The sequence below is a fragment of the Parus major genome, chromosome 3, assembly GCF_001522545.3.
Source record: "Parus major isolate Abel chromosome 3, Parus_major1.1, whole genome shotgun sequence".
Lineage (NCBI taxonomy): Eukaryota > Metazoa > Chordata > Aves > Passeriformes > Paridae > Parus > Parus major.
The window spans coordinates 48,835,690-48,861,147 of record NC_031770.1 but is presented as its reverse complement, the minus strand read 5'-3'; the positions used below and the strand labels follow the sequence as shown (position 1 = coordinate 48,861,147).

General features: G+C 42.5%; 1 protein-coding gene across 1 annotated transcript in view; it reads left to right on the top strand.

Moving 5' to 3' along the window:
* The first annotated feature begins 9,439 nt into the window (after window positions 1-9,439).
* The window catches only part of UTRN (utrophin), a 339,710-nt gene continuing 323,691 nt past the window's right edge, over window positions 9,440-25,458 (top strand). The window contains exons 1-2 of the mRNA XM_015621645.2: window positions 9,440-9,542; window positions 10,424-10,581. Of these exons, the coding sequence (XP_015477131.1) occupies window positions 10,503-10,581 (79 nt within the window). The 5' untranslated portion in view covers window positions 9,440-9,542; window positions 10,424-10,502. The remainder of the gene's footprint in view (window positions 9,543-10,423; window positions 10,582-25,458) is intronic.

Below are 25,458 nucleotides of genomic sequence, written 5' to 3'. Positions count from 1 at the left end.
TCAATGGAGGGTTTCATAACACACTGCTTGGTTCACTGTCTTGCCCTGAGATCTTGGTGCAGCCTTGCAGTTTGCATCTTTATAAATAAATCATCACCTTTCACAGATGAATCACCTATTGTTTGAGGTGGGCAGAATATTTTAATGGCATCTAAGTAAAGAATCATGATTTTTAAATGTTTGGTTTGTATTTTTGACCTGCTGTAGTTAGAATTTATGTCCAAGAAGGTATAAAGAAAAAAATAGGACAGGAAAGGTCACTGAGCTGCAGCTGTAACAGAGACCCAGTCCTCAGTGTTGTTATTATTCATGACTTGTGGTGTAACTGTAGGATGAAGGAATCAGATTCTTTGGCAGCTCAGGTTTGGGCATTGCTAAAACATGGGAGTGAAATGGGCCAAAGCCTTTTCCTGATGAGAAATAACCAATGGAGCTCTGTAGTGGAGCACAGTGAAACAGCAGAATGTCAGGATGTGAAGACGTGTTTGTGTACTCAGAACTCACCTGGTTTTCTACTGTACCAGATGGACATCTCAAAGCTGTTCATGCTCCCTGCAGATCTTGCCACAGACACTTCTGGAGGCCAGGCAGTCTCACTTGCAGCACATCTACCTCAATATTGGTCAGTGTGGTGGGCTGCAGGCATCTTGTACATCCCTCTCAGAGCCTGCTATAATACTCTTACGATATTTTAAGAGTTCTCTCTGTTGTATTAAGAACATCTAATTGAGGCTTTGCTGATTCTTTTTGGAAAAGATCCTTTTTGGCTCTTCCCTGATCATTTTGGGCTCAGCACTACACTGGGAGGCATCCAGGGTTTTGCTTTACTCTCCTTTTGGGAGTGGGACCTCCAGGAGCAGTCATGCATCTCATTTCATGCTCAAAATAGCAAAGCACTTTCTGTGGAAAAGTAAACTTCCATGGTTCCCGAAGAAATAAATGAATACTGAATAGTGCTATGTGGGCTTTAGTGCCATGCATATGACAGGGAGGACGCACTTTAAAAAAAAAAAAAAAAAAAAAAAAGGCTTTAAAGATTGTAAAATTGTTAAAGTAAGTTAGTGAATGTAACAGATGAAATAGGAGTAAAAGCATTTCTCCACCCACTTGGCTGAGGGCAGGACTGAGAGGTAGGACTGGGTGCTTTGACAGGGCAGAAACGCACAGAGGTACAGGACGCTGGTGCCTGGGACTACAAGGTCCCTGGCTCAAATGGGATATCTCTGTGCTCATTGAATCCCACCCAGAGACACCAGGAACATGTCTGGGGACATTAAGTACACACAAATGGTTTAAGCAAACCACAGTGAAGAGAGGGGATGAGGGGTGATCCTGCAGGGCTTTTTCCCAGGAGCTGTGCTCTGTGTTTAGTAACTTGAGCAAAACTGTGCTGCATCCCAAGATGAAATACACTTGTTGAAACCAGTTTTGTACTGCACTCTGCCTCTTTGCATCCCCATCAGGACTTATTCTGGTTTGATGCTGACACAATATTGCTAGATGGTGATTGCCACTTGAGGGATAGTACAGATGATTTTATATTTCATAACAAATATATCACAGGACTTGCTAAAATGAAACCTCATTCCCAGCTAGCTTTCCCAGTCATACAATTTTGCTTGATGTTGTCTCTTCTTTTCATGTTTGTGGCATTGTGTTCCAGACTAGATTTAAACTCTGATTTTGCCAGAACTCAGTTACATTTGTATTTTAATTATACATTCATCCTTTTAACAGAAGTTATGTCATTTGTCAGATCATATTCACAGATTTTTGAAATATATCTTCATTCCTGGTTCCAGATACCGACAGACTTCGTTGTTCTGTGATTATATTTGAGCTCAATGGCACCTGATCCTAACAGAGTGAGCTCTTTGTTACCTCTGTGCTAGAAATAATACCTGTACCCGGTACAGGTCATTCTGCACCTGCTAAGTGTTTTTAAGATGAGTCCATAAGTGCCTGAAGAGTTTGGATATTATGTAACAACTATGTTCTAAAGGCAGAGTATTGTGGACACTCTTAAGAAGACTCCTGCTCTCGCATGCTTGGAAACTTCCCTTGAAATGCTGCTAAGGCTTTATTTTCTGAAATGCAAAGTCCGCGTACAAGCTCTCTCCCAGCAAGGACAAACTCCAGCACTGCTCCCATTTCAAAGGTTTGGCCTCTGCAAGTAACCTCCAGTTAGACACATCAGTGATGTATTAAAGGGTTTTGTTGCTCCCTTATTTTCTTCTGACAGTAACTCCAAAAAGGGGGCTTTTTCAGAGTAGGAAAATTGTTTCAATCCTCTTTTCATTCAGTTTTGCGGTCTCTTCATTTCAATGATTAAGGACTTGGCAGGTCTGGACTTCTTTTTGGGTTTGGACCATAGCTTTGGTTTGGAACATCCCAAAATAAATTACATCCAAAAGTTTCCTCTTTGTCTGCTGTGATTTCAAAGCAATTTTCATGGCTCAGTTCAGGGCTGCCTAATAGAAGAAAATGGAAGAATAATTACTGCCTGCAGAGCTTCTAGCACAGCAGTTATTTAAGTAGCTGCAAAATAATTTAAGGTACAGGCAAATTTCTTGTTCCCTGAAGAACTGTGTGCTTTGAGCCAAACATTTTTTCCTTGAATTAGGCACGTAGTTCCTGTGGCAGTCAGGCAGCAGGCACAGCCCCAGTGTGCCAGCAGTACTTGCAAGGGCACCACTGACATTCCTGCCTGTCTGAGATGCAAAGCTCACCCCCATCAACACTGCCCTGTGTGATGTGTGTTGTGGCTTCCCATCACTTTTAGAAATCTTATCATTTCAAACCCCCTACTGAATAAAAAATTAAAAATTAGAGTACTCTTCCCTCTGGGAAACCCACAGCACTCCCTAAGTTCAGAATGCAACCTTGGCCCTGGCTGTGCAAAGCAGACAGAGGGCTGTCCTAATGGAGCAGCCAAGATTTCCTGCTCATGTAGGGGAAATTTCACAATAAGCATTCCAGCACATGGCCAGCCAAATGGTGGCATGTGGAGAAGGGAGGGTGCTGAAGTGGCTGATCCCTGTCCTGTGCCTCACTGAGGGCAGTCCCACTGCTGTCCAGTCCAGGAGGAACTTGGGAGGGGGACGAGAGGCTTCATCAAGATGATTTTTTAGCTGAAATAGCTTTGGCTGAATCATGTAGTAAGCGACCTCATTCGGGCTGACTTCTCATAAAGTGCATGTGAAAATGCAAAGTGACCAAGAGAGAGTTTGCCTAGGCGGTGTGGAGACCTACAAGTGGGCTTTGCCAGATGCCACAGCTTGCAGAGCATCTCCTGTTTCACAGGCATAGCCACAGAACACTAGGCACCAAAAAACAAATTTATAATTAAAGTCTTTGGTGGGTATAAAACTTCATTCACATAATTTATCTTGTTGACTAAAAAAACTATTCATTTGCTCTGAATTAAATTAATTTCTATACGCTCACCAGTAAATATGACCTGTTCAGATCTAGTGTTATCACAGTGACTTTATTTAGTTAAAAGTGACTTTATCTTAGTTAAAAGGCAAAATGATTTCAGGGAGAGAAAAAGCTACTTAGTGGTAATAACTAAAAACCATTTAAGCTTTCAGCACATTAGCACCTACATATTATGGAAATAGGAGGATGGTAGTAGTCTTGTAAGCCTATATAGAGCTAGTTAAGAGAGGGCCTTTCTAGGGTCTCTCAGGGCATGCTCACAGTGGCAAATATGAACCTGGCCAAGCCTTCTGGCCATAGGTTGTCTATCTGTGGTCAGAAAGCCAAATGTGCAAGAATTTGTTCAGACCTGCTACACATCTTCTGGGCTGCAGTGGTCTTGCAGCTGGAGATTTCCATGCTGAAGCATTTCAAGCTTGGCATCTGTCTCAGTCCCAGTAACCATCTGTGTCCTTATGTGATTCAGGGAGGCAAAAGCCACAGGATGTCAAGTCTAAGCTGTGGGGGAATTTACTTTGATGAAAGTGTTTAGTGGGTGGGAAAATGGGACATCCATTGCAGAGGTTTTTTGCTGGTGCCTTTGGTGTCCCAGGGGGTGCCATTATCCCAGTAAAGATCTTAATGAGTTATGTTTTCCAGCAGAGAGACATGTTATTAACACTTAGGCAATTTTCTATCTAAAACCTTAAATTCTAATTAGGGAACATCTTAAGGAGTCAAGTACAAAACACCCATATGGATAATTTAATAGGAAACAGCAAAGAAAAGGTGACATACCTAATTGATCTAAAGTGAGGGTAATAAATGTAAAAAATAATGAGAATTTGTGAAAACTTGTTTTGTTTTTTTTTTCCCCAGATTTGGTATGTAGTCATTCCATATTGAGAGCACTCATGGAGTATTAAGGAGTTACTATTTCATTTTAGAAAGAATAAACTGTGTCTTCTCCCACTGTCTACCCTTAAAATAAAGACTTAAAAAGAAACATCTTTTCCGCTGATTATTTTTGCAGATTGGTGAGATCTTTCATTTTTAAAATGTTTCCAAGTCGTCTTTGTCTAAGTATCATAATATTTCACTCAATAGATAATGTTCTTGTGATGGAAGATGCCCTTTTTTCCCTGCTACAAAGAGTGAAACAGGTTACTGAAATGAAGCAAGTTACCCAAGTTTCTATGTTGTGTTTACACAGGAATTAAGTTTCTTTGCCTAATGCCTAACTGATAAACTTAATGAAAAAGTGTACATATTCTATAATTGTATAAGCATTAGGTATTTATGTGTCTAGCCACTGAACAAACCTATGCAAATATATTGCACAGGCTATTCAAATGGGAATGGAACAGCACTGAAAAATAGCCATGAGTGAGAGAAATAAACAGAAAAATGAAAAAAATAAACAGAAGTCAAGTTGTGTTAGGAGCAACTTTGACTAAGAACTCGCACCTACCCTTGCAGAGGATTGCCTCACAATGTTGGTCAAAGGTTCCTGTCCTGTACAGGCATCTCTGTTGTAAATGGTTTTCTTTTTTCAATCCTCTGCTGAAGTTAAGAGACTTATGTTGGGAGGGTAAATTGATTAGTATAAATGTTCATTAATGCACTCTTATTTAATGTACTTTGAGAGGTTATATACTTCAGAATGATGATAAATTATGGTAACTCCAATTTATGTCACTGTAGCTAAAGGGATGTAAGCATTTCTATTAATATGAAGCAGCTTTCTGGGGTTTTATAATGAAGCTATAAAACATTGCTGAAACTTAAGGTACAAGTTTCCAGTATATTTTATGCACACAATATTCCCTTGAATCTGATCTAATCGATAGATATATCAAATTGAATAAGATATAAATAGAGTGGAAAGAATCCACTGAAGATACAGATTCCAGCTTGTAGAAATGGAAGTATACAAGGGGAATACACTGCTTTCTCTTTGGGTTAAAGCAGGTGGACCTGTGGTGATACATCTGATAGGCATTTTGCTCAGAGGACATCTTGCACCCTGGGCTGGTATCATTATCAGGATTCCTGCTGCTCTCTGCCTCAGTCCATTCTCTGTATCTAGTAGCTCCTGATGCATGGTCAACTTGGTGTAGTAAAACAGGGTTGAATTTATTAAGCTATGTTTATATTCTTGGAGGAGCTCACAAGGAGCTTGCACACAAAGGCAGCTGACCTTGGAAGAAAAACAAACAATTTAACATTAAAATCAGATCCCATCCTAAAAAGTCAGAGGTAGAAAATGCTGACCCACCTTTAAAAATTGTGCTGACTTTGGATATTTTAGTATGAGAAGCTTGAACAACAAAGATAACTTGAAAGACTTTAAATTACAGAAGAAGAAATGATAAGAAACCAGCTAACTATGTTATCCTGATGTACTGAAGTTTTTCAAAGGTACTGCCAAAGGAGTGGCAGATAAAACTGACCCAAACTTTTAGAAAAACTTCATCATTTTTCTCACAAGAGGAACATACAGAGAGAGAATGTTTATTTAATGGGTTCTTTTGTATATTTTTCTCCTTGGATTAGAGATAATGAAAATATTAAGGTACTTGTATTAACTGGTTAGTGCACCAACATCAGCGCCAAAGCACCAAGGAGCTGTTAACTTGAATTCTGATGCAAGTTCTGCAGGGAAAAAAAGAATGTCTGCTGAGTAACAGCTTGCCTGATCTGATAACTGAGACTGACAACATGATGGGCTATGCAGAAAGGGGCAATAAAGATGCTCTACTTACAAAGCAATCCATTTGGTATCTCCTGTCTTCCTGAATATGGAATGGTTTTCTGAAATCATGACAAAACATTGATGAATGGGCACATGTATTATTATAGCAGTCAATCTGAAGGTAATGAGATACACAAAATTCCTAGTTATATTGTAATCCTGTCAATTACGAGTGTATTCTAAAAACAGAAATGCTAAGAACAAAGAAAAGAGAAGGAGACAAGGTAAGATGAGCTCAGAGCCTCACAACAGCATTTTTTTCATGCACCAAGGAATAAAGTATTTATTTACTTTGGTCAAACTTCAAGGGCCTTGCGTTTTCACAGTCCCCTTTCTTTCCTGTATTCCCATTGTCTTTTTAAACATCTAAGGGATTAATGGACTTCTCCTTTATTTTCTTATTTTATTCTGCATTTACAGAAAAATAAGCTCTGCCACAATCCACATGATATTAATGGTCAGTAGGTATTTGTAGATGAATGTAGGTTTTAGAAGTACAACTGAGTGGAGACGTTGTTTGACTTTAAAACTTTGCTAGTCACCACTTGCTAATTCTACCAATCACTGGAATAAAAAATTAGAGAGATCTAAAGCCTATACATGTAGTGCCTAAAAACCCTATAAAAATGAGATATTATGTATATATGAATTACAGCCATTGCATGAGATGCCTGTAGTCTAAACAGCTAGCTCAGAAAACTCAGGTTTTGATCAACAGTAAAGTGAGGATGGCTCTGAAGAGAAGCATGTTTGAAACACACCAGGAAGAAATGGATCTGCTTCCTTGAGGTAGTGTACAGTCTTATTATTCTATTATCCTTCTGTTGGCACTTTGAAGTTCAAAGGAGCATCATGAAGCTAGTTCTGTCTAAAACAGGGAAAAAAAAGGAAAAGAAGATGAAATGCTATAAGGTTAAACTGAAATGTGTTTCTTTTTGAGAAATAATTTGTAGGTGCTTTCAGAGCAAGATTGTAAAAATTGGGACCTTGGACTTAGACACAGTGATTTGATTTGGGGTATACCCAGTTTCCCTTCCTGCTTATCAGTTTGACTGCAGCTTTTAGCAATCAGTTACTTCTACCTGATAGCAGTCTTGGGTAACCTCTGTGAAAGGAGTAATCCCCTCATGCAGCCCACAAAAGAAAGGGCTTTTTTTTCACTTAGCATTTCCCTGCACTAGGCAAGGCAATGCAGTGCTTTGGGATCCCCATCCCTGCACTGCTGCTAGGTACCCTGCAGTGGGAAGTGACAGTCTCCTTCTGTGCTGACTCTTGAGTGGGCACTGGGTTACACGGGCTTTTATGTCTCTTAAACTTTATGAAAAGCAGCTGGGTCTGGATTGTGGGTTCCAGTGTTTGGGTGTTTTTTCATTACTGGACATTGAAAATGCAGCAAGCAGAGGGAATGCGAGGGATGGGGCAGAGAAGCCAGTCAAGAGCAGCAGGAGCAAGTGATGCTCCTCTAACGCAAACGTGTTTGCAGTACAGGTTTTTCAGTGTAATGTAAATAAATAGGCAAAACCACAAACCATACCTTTCCAATAAATCCAGCGTACTGCTCAGTGCTGCCTTACAGTGAGACACTGATAGGTTTTGATGTCCATGTTTTTATAGTGTTTGTCATCCATGAGCTGCAACTCTCAGTAGATTCACACTTCCAGTCATCAAAAAATTTTGATGCATTGTTATTATCCTTTTATAAGTAAGAACCATTAATGACTTCATGAAGTGCTTTTTAAGCAGACCAAGGATGAATTTACTAATCTGCACTGAATCACCAAGGAAATCTATGGAATAACCCAAACTAGGCATCTTTGGGTTTAGGCTTCTTTGAAATGCAAAATATGGCACATAATCTGCAAGGCCTTCCATCCTGCAAGGCATCCAGAAGCAAAAGACCCAGTCCCTGTTCCACATGTGCTGCACCAATCAAAGGGTGAGGAAAAAAATATTAAATGCAGTTAGAATTATGATAATAATTTACAGGTATCAGGTTATGTTTCTTTGAGGTATCTCTTTTTTCCTTGGGGGAAAGTAGGGGTAAATATCAAAGTTAGGTTAGACTAACATGCACATAGTCATTGTTTACTCTTGTTATCTGTAGTGCCTAGTAAACCCATGAGCTGTGTACTGGTAAGAAAAAAAAAGACTTTTGAAGACAAATCTTCCTTGTTTCACATTGCTACCAATTTCTGTTCACCTGGAGATACAGAATAAGTATGTTGCCAAGCCTAGGCTTTCTTCTTTCTGCTATCCAATAAATTCTGCACCTCCTTTCCTGCAGATTGATGGCCTTTCTTGTTTAGGTGGTGAAGCACTTGGTGTTGGGAACGCATCTGACCTTGAAAACATCTTGGGCTGCATGGCCTGAGGCCTGGTAGTTATCACCGAAGAATTACTAAGCTACAGTTTCTTATACTGCTGAAACTTCAGACTAATGCTTATGGAGATAAATACAGCCACGTGTTCTGCAGCCTCACAGTACAGGTGAGTGCAGGTTACTTGCCTGTGCAAACACGAGTACATTCATTCCCAGATTGCAAATGTGGCAATAAATTAATTAGTGTCAACTAAATATTTTACTAGCATTTATGTCTGTTCATACATCAAAAATGATTGCAGACACCCAGCATCAGCACATTTTTATCGATCCATAACTGTTCCTTTCTTGCTCAGCCGAAAACCAGGCGGGCGTTGTCACTGCCAGGTGACCCCGTGAGATGAGGCACGGACACCTGGCCAAAGCAGGCGGGTTTCGGGAGAGTCGTTTCCGGCTCTTTGTAAATATCCTAAGCGCTTCTCAAATTTTGTCACACTTCCTGACTTCTGTGTTCAGAGGACGCCGCGGGGCGCTTCACCTCCGAAGTGCTGCGCGACCGCGCTTATTTCGGGAGGGAAAGGAGCAGAAGGAGAGGCGGTAGGGCACAGGTGCGGACGGGCAGGTTCCAGGGGAGGAGCGGAGCGGGACAACACTTCACCGCCACCCCGGGCGGGGCTCTGGGAGGAGCGGGGCCGGGGCGCGGCCGGGACCCGCTCCGCCCCACCCCGCTCTTCCCCTCCCCTCCCCTCCGCGCCAGCCCGGCCTCTCCCCGCCCCTGGCTCGGAGAAGGGGCCGCGGCCGGGGCGGCCCTCCCGCACCCGCGGCGCTGGCCCGGCCAACAAAGGGGGCGCCGGGGCCGAGGGAGGGAGGGGCCGCCGCAGGGCCGGGCCGAAGGGCGGGGAAGAAGGGGGAGGAGAAGGGGGTGGACGGACGGACGGACGGACGGCGGTTCGCACAGAAAGTTGTGGCTCCGCCAGCGCAGCGCCGTGGGAGTCGCTGCTGGGGGACGGGGTGCGAGGAGGAGCTGGGCTGCGCCGTGCCCGAGGGGTGAGTGGTGGCCGAGGAGAGTTGCTGTCGGCAGCTCCGGGAGCGGGGCAGCTCCGCGGGAAGGCGGCGGTACCGCGGCACCGGGAGGGGCTCGGCGGGGAAAGTTTGTTCCCCAGCTCCGGTACCATCGCGGGGCGGAGAGCAGCGGCCGCGGCGGGCGCACCTGCGGGCGGGACGGAGCGGCCGCGGGGAGCCGGGGCGAGGAGCGGCTCCGCCGTAGGGGCGCCCGAGGGCGGCGGCGCCTCCGCTGCGGCCGCGTACCCCGCGGGGAGGAGGTGCCGGCACGCCCGGCCGGCTGCCGGGTCAAAATCCCCGCCGGGGGAGCGGGGGCGGCGGCCGCTCTGCCGGGGCGGCCGGGCGGGGGCGGCCGTGCCCGGGGCCTGCCCCGCGGAGCGCCGCTTCCCCCAGCCGGGAGAGGGGCTCCGGGGCTTCTCCCACACGTGGCTGTCGCGCCCCGGGCCGGCCGCGGCAGCGCGCCTGCCCGTGCCCCTTCGCCGCTGGCGCAGCCCCAGCGGGAGCGGGGCTCCCTCGCCGTGCCGCCCCTCCAGCGGGGCTGTCCCGCTCCGTGCCAGCCCCGTGACGGCTGGTGGCCCTGGTGTCGCGGCGAGGGCCGTGTCCTGCCCCTCTGGGGGTCACGGCTGGGCACGGGGCGCCCTGTCACCCAAGGGTGAGTGAAGCTTGGCTTTGGCGGCTGAGGGTTCAGCTGTGCTGCTGCACCGTCAGGGCCATGCCACTTCTTAAACGCCGCTACAAAGTGTCCCGCGGCAGGGGCACAGCGGGCCGGCGTGGGCATGGCCGGCAGGCCTCCACCGCACGCGGAGTCACACCCGGCGAAGCCCGTGGAGTTATCGTGCCTTTCTGCTCCCGGTCCTGTGCTGTAGGTGCTGAGCCGTGACCCTCCATGGGAGCCTTCTCCCGGCGGATTTAGGCTCCGCCCGTGGCACACCGCAGCCCACGAGCATGGCCCGTGTCTCAGAGCCGGAGGAAGGACCTGGCGGGGGACACAGCGAGTTCAGCGACATCATCAAGTCCAGATCAGGTAAACTGTCGAGGGGAACGGTGTTTTCCTCTTTTCTCCGCTACTCATAGCTTCTGTCATAAGCTCACCTTTTCAAACAGCACCTTTGTACAGCTGTTTTTTGGGCACATGTTGGTAGTACAGTGAGTGACTCAGGCTGTTCTTGCAGCTCCCATACTGTTTCTAAGTAATAGCAATTGTAGTCTCGGGGTTTGTTTTGTTTTGGGTCTTTCTGTCAGTATTAGTCAAGTCTGTTTATTTGGGATCCATCTCTGGCATCGTAATTACCTCTACTTTTGTAAATAGCTATGTGCTTGAAGCGCTCTTATGCAGCCTAGTGTTGGTAGCTTTCGTGTTTATTCTGGGACACTAAAAATGGCAACTATGGCTGCAACACTGTACCTCCTGAAAGTGCATCGCTGTAGTACTCGTGCAGTGAATTAATGTGCTTCCTCCTTAATGTAAAACAGTTGTCTAAGGCTGCTCACTCAGGCATTTCCTCCAGCAAAACGTTCCTGTAACAGATCTGAAGGTTATTGGGAAAATGTGGACTTTGGTTGTAGTGTGTTGGGATCTCTTGAGGCTCTGATGGATGTTGGTGTGGGTAATGAGGTACTGTCACTTTAGCGGGGGGAGAACAGAGATTTTGGAGGGACAGCTGTGAGTTGTTTAAACCTTGGTAGAAATCTGTGCTCCATTCAGAGACTGGGTGTCAGCCTTTCTGAAGGTTCCCTTCTCTTTCTTGCATGCAAAATGTTCCTGTCACCAAAAGATTTTCCTGTGATATCTAGCTAACCTAGTAGTGGTAGGATTTTTTTGTTTTGTTTTGTTTTTTAATTTTACACATGTTAAAAACTGTAGTTCTTCAGTTGCTTGTGATTTGATCTGTCAGATTTCATAGGGTGTGGGTTTGATCTGGATCCCATTGGTGTTTGGATAGTTTGTTTCTTAGACCTTTGCTGAGTCTTCCTCTTCTGGAAGAGCAGTCTATGGAATGGATGCTTGTGGGTTTTTCTGTAGGGTTGGTTTGTTTTCTGCTGTTACTCTGGAACCTCTGGACGTAACTTCATTTGATTGTGAGTGTGTAGTCAGTGTCTTTATGGGCTTTGAGCATGGGGATAGCTTGCAGACAGTTTGTGTGCAGGTATGTATGCAAGTACTACAGTTTCATCAGATGTGTAAGGGAAATGGATGTATTGAAGGTTTTTCATGAATGAACAAATTGTACAGTAAGTTCTGTTATTTTGGTTGAGGCAGATGATTGTAAATTTCCTGTTGTAACCCCTTTAAATTTCTTCAGTATGAACGAGAAAATGCTGTGAATTTGAATACAAAGCTAAAAGACTTGTGCACTAAATTAAAAATAGTGAGTGATGACTGATCTTAAATATTTTTTTCTAAATGTTGTGCTCGTTTGGATCCAAATGTGTGATTTCTTCAAATAAATTACTGTACTACTGTAACTCAGATCTGAACCATTCACCGCAAGTAAATCTGTGGGAGGGTTTTCCTAAAGGACTGAAGTTTCCTGAAGCCCAGGTGATGGCAAATTAAAGGCTAATTGTCAGGACTAAGGAGAATATATTTTAATTTTCACAGGTATTTTGGAAAGAGAATGCTAATTTTGATACTTGGAAAGGAAAGCTGAGGTTTTTTTGCTGCGAACATTTCTCCAGCATGAAATGCTTTTCAGTCTAAATGACTTGAAATATAGTAGAAGTGTTATAAATTATTAATATTTGGGGCAGCTAAGGCATCTGTATGGCTTTTGAGGCTTCAGAGATCAGAAAAAGACAATAATTTGCTGTCAAAATAAGCTGTTCTGTCTTGCTGCTCTGTAAGTTCTTGGCATCAGTGATGTGGGAAGGCTCTTTAACACTTTGGTTAGGGAGCACATGAAAATGTGCATTTAATATTTCACTGACTAAATAAAATGCAAAAAACACAGTGGATGAAAAACCCTCTAAGTGATGTAATATGTGATCAAGTGATTTAATATGTCATAATATTTTTTTAGCGTGTATTATTCCTATGCATCTTTAAATAAGCACACTGAAAATGGTTTACTCTATTCTTGGAAATAAAAGAAGATAGATGTATAACGTCCCATGTAAAGACCACTTTCCCTGTGCTCTTCTGAGCAATTGTCTGTTTGTCTATTTCAATGTTTGTCTTCATCTTTTCCAAACAGATCACCGAGCTGTCAGGATATTGTGGTTATTTAAAATCATTCATGTTCTAGAAGCGATGTTTAAGATCTATGGCTAAGTCTTTCTTGGTGTTGTTCTTGTAACATCTTGGAAGAAAATTGTAATTTTAAGCGGCAGAATCTTTCTGGGTAGGACCTTAACAAAGAGTGGTACTAGTAAAAATGTTTCTAAATATTTGGATACAAATGTAAACTTTAGTCTTTACCAGCCTGTCAGCTGACTATATTGTCTTTCCTTTGTAGTCATTGCTGCTTTAGTTATCTTGTGTTGTAAGACTGTGAAGCAGCTAGAAAGCCATAAAGGTGGCACTGTCAGTACAGGCAGTGTGTTGGTTATTGAGCTTTGATCTAAAATCACTCTTATGAGACAAAGTTTTACACCTGTTCACTGCTGTTTGGGGCCCATCTATGCTTGTTTTATTAGCAGAACGAGCTATGTAATTTTTTTCTTAGACTTGTAATTGGGAAGCTACCAGTATGCCACATGAAGGATTTAGGAGAACTGCAGAAAATCATTATTTCTCTATAGACCAATCAAAATAAATTAACAGGATTTCCATTTGTCACTTCTACAAAAAACAAAAAAAAGGTGTGCCACAGGATTTCACAGATGGGAAAAAGTAATTTTGCAAGTATCTCATTTGTTCCTTCCTCTCAAACTAAGAGAATGAAGGATAAAACACTTTGAATGGGCATCTCTGTATGTTATTGATTATATTGGAAGCACTTTTTCCTTCAGTGGTCAGCAAAAAAACCTCTAAATGAATGTGCTATAATCTGTTAAGTGATAAGTGCTTGATTTTTTCCAGAGCAGAGATTTTCTATGCCCTTAATATCACTCCTGTGACTTGTGATGAAAGGAAAAAGACTTTTTTCTGTTGTCCAACTGGCACGTATTATTTTCTGCTTTGGATATTGCTCCTCTTTGATTAGTTAGTCTGTTAGTACTGATCTACACATAGCTACAAGTTATCTTTCAAGAGACATCTTTTGCACTTAGAATTTGATGGTGACCAAGGACACCTATAAAATAACTTTTAGTTACTGTGTTTATAAAGGAAGCTGCTTTTTGTTCTCAGAAAGACCAATGATCTGTTTGCCTCCCTTCTCTCTGCACCAGTGGTGGATGCTGATGGCTGGGTCGTGTTTAGTGGATGGGATACTTCTTCCTGGATGGTTATGCTAGGTTTATATATTTATAATTGGTACTATTGAGCATTATTAGCCTGTGCTATGCCTGTGCATCTGTATAAAGACTTGCTATGGAGAAGCTGTTTTTCTTTTTGTTAACTTATCTGTAGTATGAAGTAATGTACATGGAGCTGATTTATATCTTTGAAAGGCATGTTGTGCAGGTAGGTGAGCTTTCCTCATTGCAATAGCTTTTGGGAAGGAATGCTGTGGGATGATTGCCCTACAGTGGTGAAAACACTGCTGTCATCACGGGCTTGAAAAACAGATGAGTCTTTGCTATGATTAATTATGGAAAAAAGACAAACTCACTTAAAATCTGTCATGGTAGCTTGGAATGGTAATATATAATTAAACAGTAAGACATAGCAGGAAAAACATTTTTAGAAGATTGTGCCTCTGGTGCATTCAAAGATATGAGCTTTCTAAATTGAGGGGAACCTAATTCTCCTCAAATATATTTGACTGAAAGACTGCTTTGAGAAATTGTAACTTAGTTTTGGACTTCTGGGGCAAGGCTTATTCTGAGAACTGCTAGTGTTGTCTGACTGTCCTCCCGCCCCCTGAAGCAACACTTACTTGGCTGGCAACCCCCTTGCTCCTAGGGAGCTCCTGGCATCTCCCTGCCCCATGATGCCACATGTTGCCTTTGGAATACATTCCTTTAGTTCTGTCTCTCACTGCCAGATAACTCCAGGCCACATACGCTGCTTCTCCTTTTCCATTTTGGCTCTATTGGTGTCAGGAGATGTCATAGTTGCATGTGAACCCTTGGGATTCTGCCAAGTGGGTGCAGAGTTGGTGTAGCCGGATTTGCACTGCGTGAACTGTTCAGTGACGTTTGTGCAGACTGTGTGAGGATAGGGTATTAAAGATGAGTGGCAAACTTGCTCTCCTTGTTTCTAGCCACTGAAATGACTTTTTTAAAGACTTTGGGTTGCTGTAGCCTGGATCCTTTCTGTCAACTGTATCACTTCCTTTTCTTGGGCTGTCTGGTGGGGACAGATGGATGCTGCAATGAAGACAGTTCTAGGGTATTGCTTAGCATTTATGAAATGACAGATATAGAAGTACCAGGCTGGTTTCTTCTAGCATCTTGATTGGTAGGTGAAGAAATAACATATGCTGCTCTGTGTGTTTGAAGCACGACTCTGCCTTGGAATAGAAATTGAGGCTCCTCAGGGAGGGGAAAAAAAACCAACCCAAAACCGAAACCATAAAAGCAGCCCATTGATTTGCACGTGCTTTGCCAGGAAAGGAGGATGTAACCCTGAGCAAGAGCTGCTATGTGAGGCACTGTGTGTAGTGTGTTAAATGTTTCTAAAGAGGTCTAAAAGCTGGTGTGGGGAGGGGCTGCTGCTGTGGGAACCACTCTCTGATGAGGATCCCGTGGAGGAGGGGTGCCTAGGTGAGAGGCAAACTTGGGGCAATATGGAGTTTCTTTCTACACCTTCCCCAGCGCCCTTTGAAGCTCCATCCTCCCGTCTCCCCTCAGGTCTGGGGAGAGAAGGGAGACTCTTATGCAACAGCATGAAAATATTATCATGTGCAAAGAAATTCTTAAAGCTCACAACATTGGGCAGCTTAGTGAAGAATTAGCTGGGCTGTGTTAACACCTCTAATAACTGCTCCTAGTTTTGATTTTCCCTTAGACTGTTTCTCCTAGCAGAATCACTTGTCCCTGGTGTGTGTTGGGGTTGACTCTTTTGAGCAGGGAAGAGTAGGGAAGTATTGTTATGAAAATCTTTTGAATACAAGTAAGGAATTAGTGTAGGTGTGGAAGGGGGAGAGCACGTGGGCTTGAGCTGAATTGATGTTGTTTCAGGACAGTGTAGCTGCTCTGCTGCTGGGTAGCAGCATGGATTGCTGTGCTTAGAGCTGCATGATCTGCTTTTCAAGTGTGACACGGTATCCTCCTTCAAAAGAAAATCCACAATTAGAAAAGCACAGCTGATTCCACTTATTTTGGGAACTGAGACACTCCTATCACGAAGTTGTGGAGAACTGCATTTATTTGGATGCCTTAATAACAGTCTGAAGAATGAATAACAGGGTTTAAACATTGTGAGGTGGGAGGGAGGAGTTTCGTTGTCTGACTCCTTATTGTGTTGATGAAAGAGTAAGTTACAGTGCCCTGTCCTTATCAGAAGTCTGTTTTATGTCTTTCTCCCCTCCCCCAGTGTGTTCTGGGGCTGCAGCTGAGCTGTAGTTTCAGAAAGTTGACAGTATATTCTCAGAAGAAAGCTGGGATTTTTAAAGGTAGCAACAGAAATGACAGCCTAAGGAAATAGAACAGTCCATTGGAATCTGTGGCTTTGACAGAAGCAATGGTAGGACTGTTGCAAGCTTTAGCTCTGGGAATGAGGCAAGGAACTACTTGATTTGTAAGGCAAGGAACTACGTGATTTGTAAATATACCCAGCTGCAAAGTCAGTGGAACCTGGACCATTGAGAAAGAGGAGTTGAATATTTAATTAATTTATTTATTAGGATATGATGTTTCTGAGCCTTTTCTTTGAAAAGACATCCACCTGATACTGCCTTAGAGAGAATAAAGAGAGAAACTTTGATTACTGGGCCTGAGTTAGGCTCAGCCTTGAGTGAAGGCCAAAAAACAAGAAACAAAAAGAAATGAACTGAAATACAAATACTTGCAGTTATATTTTGTTGTCAGTTCTCTGTGGGACCAGCAGGTAGGGGCTGGTACAGGGTCACTGCCCTTGACTCCAGGTGCATATCCTAGCAGTTGAGAGACACTGATGTGGCTGGAGATGGTGCTTGCAGAGGCTGGGCCTGGGAGCCTGTTGTCAGTGGGGAGGCTGCTGGAAGATGCAGAGGGTGTGGGCAGTTCCAGTTCCTTCAGCCAGGAGCAGCATTGAGTTTGGGTGTGTTTTGGGCTGCATCTTCCCTCTGGCAGTCTGACCAGCTCTGGATGAGAGCTGCAGCCCTGTGGAGGAGGCTGGTTATCCGTGGGGACACCTACAACTGTGGCAGTGACCCTGTGAAGGTTTCTCTCAGAAATATGTTCACTCTTTAATAAATTGCATTTTTTGGTATTCATTAATCTGTTGAGTGATGGGACAGATGCCTTATCCAACATGTTGAGATGCCAGAGAGGAATAATGTGAGAGTTACTGTGCGGCTTAATCATAGTTTGTGTAAGGAGGCAGCTCCTGTGTTGGGGAAGCACTCTAGCAGCCTAGCATCTTTTCAGATGCATAGGTCTTCTGCTGAATAGGGAAGAAGTGGTGAAGAGCTGTTGAATCTCTGTGTAGTGGAAGATGGTGACTGTGTGTTTCAGTAAAAGATCAAGTTCTATCTCAAAAATGCAGAACGCTTGATGGGAGGAAAGGATCTGACCACATCACAGATTAGGTATGATACGTATTCTTAAGGTCATTTTGGTGATGAGTATAGGGAATGTACAGCAGTACTTTTCAGCCATGAATTAATCATGAAGTTCTTTTCTAGACTTCAACATCACCTTATTATGAAGCAGGAGGACCTACCATCTAAAACTGGAAAAATTTTGTAGTGGAATTCGACAAACATACGAGGCCAGTCAATGGCTTACGTATTTAGCTGTGGAGAAACATGCAATTAAGCCATGAAAGAACATTCTTTGATGGGTCTATGTAATTCGTTCCACAAATAACTTTAGTTAGTTCCCATGTACTCTGATTTTATATCCTAGCATTGAAATGTGGGTTTTTTGCCCTGCCCCTCCTCCAATTTAGATCATGGCAGAGGACCAAAGATAGAATGTGCTCCTAAAATGTTATGTTGCAATTTATTGATCAGAGAAAAGTGGTATGATAGGTAAGTTCTGAAATGTTTTGCTAGCTATTTTTGCTCTTAATTTACCACATTATACTGGATGAGCAAAGAGCAGCAGTCTATGCATGAATAACAAATAGGGATTTATTTGAACATTTTATGGGAGCACACTGGGAATAGAGAAAAGCCTTTTGGTTTCTGTATTGTTTTAATAGTTAGATTATAAAATGATTGTATTAACACAAGAAAATAAATAAAGTAGTATTTAAATGCCAACAGACCAAAGCCTTTCTATTGCTTCTTTCCAGGCTTTTACTTCTGTTATAGCTTTATAATGAACAACAGCTATGCTCAGCATAAATCATTTCCAGAGAGAGTTCATCACCCTTATTTTCCTGGTTTCTACAAGTACAACTTGTTCTTGGATGAGACTTCTTGTGGAAATTCACAGGAACATATTGTGTTAACACCGTGCATCTTTCAGCTTCCACAGTCTTTTGTCAAGAAAGTCTGCTGGTGTCCTTCTGAATATAGTACTGCTGTCTCTAGAACACTGATGTGTAATTTCTTTGTTTTGAGTGCTTTTCCTCTATGCTCAGGAATTTTTCTCTTGGACATGGCTGTTGTGCCTAATTTAGAGCTTGTTGGTTTGATTTACTGAGCTTAAAAAAATAATTTTCTTAACTTAGTTAACACACTTTTCATTTAGAATAGAGTTTATTAAGTTTAATCAGAGAGTTATTAAAATATTCACTCTTTGTACTCAAGTACACACTTTATGATCTGTGCAGAGGAGTACTGTTTGACAGTGCCACTTGCACAATGCTCAGGTACTTGCTGATGAGGATTTTGTGTGTCACTGGCACTCTGAGATGAGGAGCGTTGAGCTAATTTAGGACAAAAGGACATTTTTAAAGAAACACCCACCTCCACTCCTGCCAACCACTGTTATGCTTTCACCAGACATTTGAGAATTTATTAAAGATGTGAAACATACTTTGGGAAGATTATTGTTATCTTGCTGGGATGTGTTAAATGTTGACAGTTGTATTGTGGAAATGATTTTATACTAAAGTGCATAATCAGCATGTTCAAAATGGAAAAGAAGGAAGGGAAGAGAATAGTTCAGATAGTTTTGTTCATTGTCAGAAATCATAGCATTCTGTGTTGGACTTATTTCTGTTTTGAAGGCTATTGAAACACAGTTCAAGTTCATTATTTGCCCGCTGAACATGAACTGAAAGTTCCTTGGTTAGAGGAGAATCAGTACTGAAAGAAAAGAGATTGAAAGAACTCTGCTATTCATAATTTTAATGAAGTGTTTTACGGAGTCCATAGATATCAGGCTCCTAACCTGATGTTCTGCACTGCTGCCTCTGCAGATCCCTATTGCTCTCTTTTCCCTGCCTGGTGAAGAGCAACATGTGAAACATAAAAGTATAGAGGTCAGGTTTTTGTAAATATACTCCAGTGCTAGCAAGAATCTTCCACTGCCCGGGTGCATCATAGTACTACTTGGAAAACTTGTTTCCATGTACATGCTTTTCTTGTACTTTCATATCCAAGAAAGCCCCAATGAGATCAGTCAAGGCTGAGGGCTGTTGAGACGCAGGGATAGAGTGACAGCTGCTCAGCAACAGTGGTGTCTGTTACTTCTCAGTTCTCCTGCAGAGCCTCTCCTTGAAAGACACCTCTGCAGAGTTTGGACAAAGGCCTTTTTTTTGCCTAAAGGATTAATGCACTGTCTTCATCTTTCTTACACATCATGGCAGGAGGGAGCATGAGAACCTGCTATGAAGGCTCAGGACTGAGTCCTTGGGGTCTTTATGTAGATCTTTCTCTATAGAGAAGTGAGGCATGGACCTGAGAAACCAAATTTAATTTTTAATTTTTTTTTAATCTAAAGCATCTCTTTAGAAAGGTTTTCATTTAGGCTATAATGAAGTAAGTGGTTACTAAAACTTGGGAAACTTGAAATTGATGAATTCCATGTAAACTGTGTTTTGTTGCTCATACTTGTTTTAAAAGGGGAATTAATTTCTATGCTAGACCATTATGTTGTCTTCCAAATCTTTGAGTTAAGAATTTCCTGACTGAGACCTTTTCTACCTGTAATCTGCTGGAGTGGGTTTTCTGTCACTACATGGTGAGTAACTTCCCCTTCTCAGCAGTGTTAAATATTTCATCATTGGTAAAAGATAGTATTTACTTTGCTTACATAGTGACTAACAGTATTGGGTGTGTTCATCTCCTTGAAGAAAACACAGACACAGACTACTTTTTCTGACTTTGAAAAACAAACAGACTAAGTCTAATGAAAAACCCCCAAACTCCCTGGTTTGCAAGATCAGTTATTTTTGAGCAAGGTGCACAAGAGGGTTGTGGTGTGACAGCTCTTTGTGTGTTATAGGGTACTATATCTAAAGAAAGGAAGTGTGTTCACTCAAGCATTTTTACTTCCCTTAGGTAAGGGTGTGTGCAATAGGATGAAAGAACAATACCTGGCCTTGCAAAATAGGTTGCTTTTGGAGGGTGATTAACCCTTGCTAGTTTGAGACTCGCTCTCCCTCTTGGAGGAACAGTGAAATTAATGTTAGGAGTGCAGTGGTGAGGGTGGGATCTCATGGACAGGCATATCTGAACAGTGGAACAGTGTCTTGGTGGTAACATGCCTTTTTCATGTGTCACGCTGTATAAATTGCAGTCCCCAAAGTAGAAGGAACAAACTGGAAAAGTGTGTACTGGACTGAAGCAAACTCTGTGCTCATCTGTCTCCTCTTAGCACTAGCTGTGGCCTACTATCACTTGTGAGACTGGGATATTTTACTTCTCAAATTGGGACTCCATTTTATAAAGATAAAATATACTAGCTTGCCCTCTGTCTGTGTGAGTGTATAAACTTGCCTCCATGTATATAGCTGGTTTGGCTGGCAGAATCTAGGCTTGAAAGAAGATGCTTTGGAGCATTTAGCTGGATTTAAAATGCGAGATCTTGAGTCTGATGACATGCCTGTATTAGAAAGGTTCTGTGGCATATACAGTCCAGGGGTCCATGTAAAATATGAATATAGAATGCAACATAGAATGGCCATCCAGGCTGATTTACAGGGTGCCTGTGCTCGCTGGAGACATTGGTTTATTATTTGTCTTGTCTCTGGGGATGACTTGTGACTGAATGAATAATATTTAAAAATAGATGTCCTGTTCAATTCCAAGTATAAGGATAATAATTTTTGAACATGATATGCAGTTAAAAATAATTATCCAAAATAAACTAATAAACCCTAAGCCTTTCTTTCTGAAAAAACATATTTGTGTTGTTTCCAGAAGTTGCTCTTTTTGTTCCATGTGAGTGTGTTCTGTTACTTCCTTTACCTTGTTCAGCTTTGTGGGTTTTCTCCCAGTTGAAGGAAGACTGCAGTGATTGATTCAGTATGTCTAGCAGAGTGTATGGGGGATAATGAAAAGAGCTGGAAATTTATTTTTTTTTTCCCCTTGCTGTCATCCTGGTATGAGGGATGGGTAAAGGAATGAATGTGGCAGTGCTGGTTCCCACTGCCCTGGGACATGTCCTGATGTGTGGTGTGGCTGTGTGCTGACACCTGAGGCCTTCTGTGCTTCTGTTTTTCAGGCAGCATCTCCTCTGTGCTGTGAACAGAAGGCAATTAGAGACAGTCTGAAAATCTAGTGAAACAGGTGGAAAATGTCATACTTTTTTTTTGTTGCTGGACTCTGTTGCCTCCTTGGCTTCACCTTCCTGTCCTGGCAGGTATTTGCAGGGGAAAAAAAAATCCTCAAGGATTTAGCTGCTGTTTTAAATCATCTTCACAGAAGATGACTCCAGTGAAGTCAGGATTGTTAGCAGAGGTATATCTGTGAATATTTGTACAGGGAAGACTTGGTGGAAGATGAGCTGAAGGCAGGACTGAGGAGAGACTTGAGGGTCTGATGCTCCCAGGGCAGCTTGGTGGTGAAAGAGCGCTTAGCTACAGTAGAGAAAACAAAAAGGACTGAGGGGTTCTGAGGCATCTTCCCTGTAGGTTATTGGAGCAGTTGGCTTGTCACCATGGTGGGGCTGTGTGCTGGGGTGCTGGCACAGACAGACTACATGGCTATCAGCATCTGCCTGCTGTGCAAGCACCTGGCTCCTGGCCTGGCCACTGAGCACTGTGAAAAAAGGGGCCACCTTTTCCAAAATCTGTCTGGGGGCACGTTTGGAGTTGTGCCTGCCTTTCCTGCCATTGCCTCGTAATTAGAGCCTTCTTGCCAGCTTGTCACTGTTGACAAGTTTCTGTCACTGTTCAAATTTTCAAAGGGTTCAAGCCACTGACCATTCCACTGAGCAGCTGACTGTGGTGTAGGATGAGATGGGGCCCATCCCTGATGTGTTGCACAGAGAGAAGGTGTACCAGGAAGTGAGTAAGGAGCCAGAGAGCATTGAGGGCATTTTGTAATAAATTAGGGAAGTCACAAAACCTTCTGGGCCAGGGTGTTTGTGTTTGCATGTTTCTGCATTGGATAGGTACTGCTCAATGATCGTGTTTGAATCTGTAGGTCAAAAAGGAATTTTGTGGTGGACTTGGTAGTGCTAGTTTAATGGTTGGACACTAAGATCTTAGAGGTCTCTTCCAACATAAATGATTCTATAATTCTGGAAAACTTGCTGCTCAATGATGCTAGTCTAAGTAGAACAGCAGGCTTGCAGTAAGCCTTGATTCCCACCCCTCCTCCAGGAGAAAGACATTGTAAGGACATTAAGAGCTAGAGAAAAGGAGCATTGCTCCTTTTTCTTATCCAAAATAAGATATCCACAGTAAACCTCTCCTTTGCCCATACTGACAACCATCTGGCCCCCAGCCCTGGTAATGCTTGCAAGGATGTAGTGTTATCATGATAAACAACCATTGTGCAGCAAGGGGCTGGGCAGCACACAGGGACAGTTCTGATACATTCATTTTAGCAAAATCCCACTGTAGGAAAAAGAGGCATGTCACTGCTATAGTTGTTTACCTGAGATGATATAATGGTCCTGATACTTATGTTTGTGTCAGAGTCCAAATAGTCGAGATGCTTAGAAAGGAGGAGAGCTTAGGGCTGTGTATAGAAGGGAAATTTGTCACCATTTGAGGGTCCACAATAATGGACTCTTTGACAAGAGATGGAGTCCATGCTTGCCTGGAGGAAATGTGGGGGATATGTATGGGGAGCTATTTCCTTGGTTTGCCTGGTGCAGAAGTGGGTGCTGAGCTGTGATGCAGGGTATGCACAGTCCAGAATGTGCTAGCTTGGGTATGGTGGTGCTCTGGCATGTGGCGTTGAGGAAACAAGTGTGCTTAGAGGGGTATTATGTAGGGTTATCCTGGTCAAATGAACCTGGGTTATGATCTCTGTGTGGCACTCATTCACATTCTGAAGTGAGCAATGTGGCATGCTGTGGTTGGCCCATTTGAGGTCTGGTTCTTGATTACTTCCTGGGTGAGGCTGCTATCCTTGGTGTTCCCAAATTCCCACAGGAATCTTATGCTGTGTGCGTTGTGCCAGTAAGTGCAGCTCTGCCCCGAAGAGGAGTTGGAGTGTGGTACTTCTGCTCCAGGGCACTTTCACATTGCAGGAGCTCTTGCAGCTACTTTAATGTTGCTCTTACTGGTTCACTTGATGCTGCTCCTAAATTAGAGGTTACTGGGTTAGGTCAGGGATCACTCTAGCCTTGTAATGCCCCATTCTGAGGCAGATAAAATTTCTTCAGTAGGATTTAGGGTAGAAGAGGAGTGTATAGTACCTGGTGGATCCCGTAGCTTGTGGCTTTATGTATTAAGAACATAATTAAATGCAAATTTATCTTCGGTGTTCTGGGCAAAATATCATGTGTGATGTATACACTTCTTTGCCTTTTAACTGGGCAGGGTGCCTTTAGCCCTGAGAAAACTAGTGTGAAAGCAGTGAGATGTCCTAAGAGCCCTGACCTGTTGTAGGCATGTCAAATTTGATTTTACTCTCTTTTTGCAACAGAGGGTTGAAAAAGTCTTGTGCTGCTGTATTCATCCTTAAATGATTCAGTGTCCTTAGTGTAACTGATTAAGTTTAGTTGCAGGATTAAGGCTGTGATTGACAGTAGAGGCTTCTCTGAAGTAGTCCAGCTCTTTTGACTGGCCTTTAGAGGAAATGGGATACACTGTAAAACTTTGGAGCTGGCTAGGAAAAATTAGTTCATGTTGTGTGATGTATTCAGTGGAGAATTTGATTCTAGGGTGGCTTGGGCAAAGAGAAAATGAAATCTCTAAATTTGCTGCTGGCTGTTGCCCTGGAAGTCCTGATGTGTCCTTTTCCACAGTGCTTCTATGCTGCTGCTGGGCAGAGGAAGCTGGGATGGAGCAGAAACCATTAGTCAGGTGGTAAAAATGGGCTGTGTTTATATAGTGCTCAAATAAATTGCTAAGAAAAATAAAGACTGCTTAGAAATGTTTTGCTGATTAATTTATAATCAATGCTAATTCTCACCTCCTTTTGCTATAGCTTATTATTTTGGCCCTGCATTTTCTGGATTTAATTTGTATTTGTCCCCATGTAGTAAAAGTTGTTGAAAGTTTAATGTTCAGTTCAAATGAACTGCATTTTACTGCCTGGAGAAAGGAGGAAGGGGTTAAAGAACATAAGAACTTGGGTTACACTGCAATGCTGAAAGATAGTAATGTACTATAGTGATCATCTGAAACAAAAATTTATGTGGCTTAGAGAAGTGCAACCTGATTATGAAAGTATTCTGCATAATTTGTGTGGGTATGGTAGGGAGGAGAGAAATTGTGAAACAAATTGAAACTTTAAACTTGTTTCCTTCAGTTGGAAAAGTCTATTTTTGTACGGATTTGGGTCCTTATGCTCTCTAATCTGAATTTTTTTTCCCTTCATACCAAAATGCACATAATTGTTTTTTCTCCTAGTGATGGAGGGCAGAAAGCAGAAAAAAGGGGTTTTGTTCCTCCTAAGATATTATGTGTGCCTGGTATTCTCATTTGTTATAAGGTTCCTTTCATATTCTTCCAGCACTGAGAAAGGACTTGCTATCCTATTAAAAACCTCTTGTGCTGCCAAAAAAATGTAAAAATGTAGAAGTTGGAGACTCAACTCTCATCTACAATACAATGGAAAAAAGGAAATGGTACGTTCTTGGCACTCCCAAATTTAGCAGAGCCAAAAGGTTATCATCTGACAGAGTAGATGAATGGTAATTAAGATAACTGGTGTTACTGGAAGTCTTTAAAAAGCAATTAAATTATGTTTGGTCTTGGTGAGAATCTGTGGCTGTGAGTCGGATTTTGATCTGGATCTGTTATCTGGGATGCAGTGTGGTGTAAGCAGGGGAAAAGTAATGTGTGTTGTGTGAGACTTTTTTTTTTAAACTGCTTTGTATATCTGTATTATATACATGTATGTATACTTAATTGAGTATATAATTGCGTATATTAATTGAAACTATATTTTTTCCCTTTCTTTTTATCCCTCTCCTTTTTGGATGAATAAATTGAACTTGGCTATAGCTTGGAATCTACAAGGCATCACAAAAGCCTTTTTGGATAGGCTGACAAATTGTAAAATCTAATTTCAATGAAAATTGGTGTACGATACAGAGCTTGCACCTTCTGTGTAAGGTGGATATAGTTAAAAGAGTTATAAACCCTATTTTGCAGACAATTATTTTTAGACCTAAGTATTGAAATAATGCA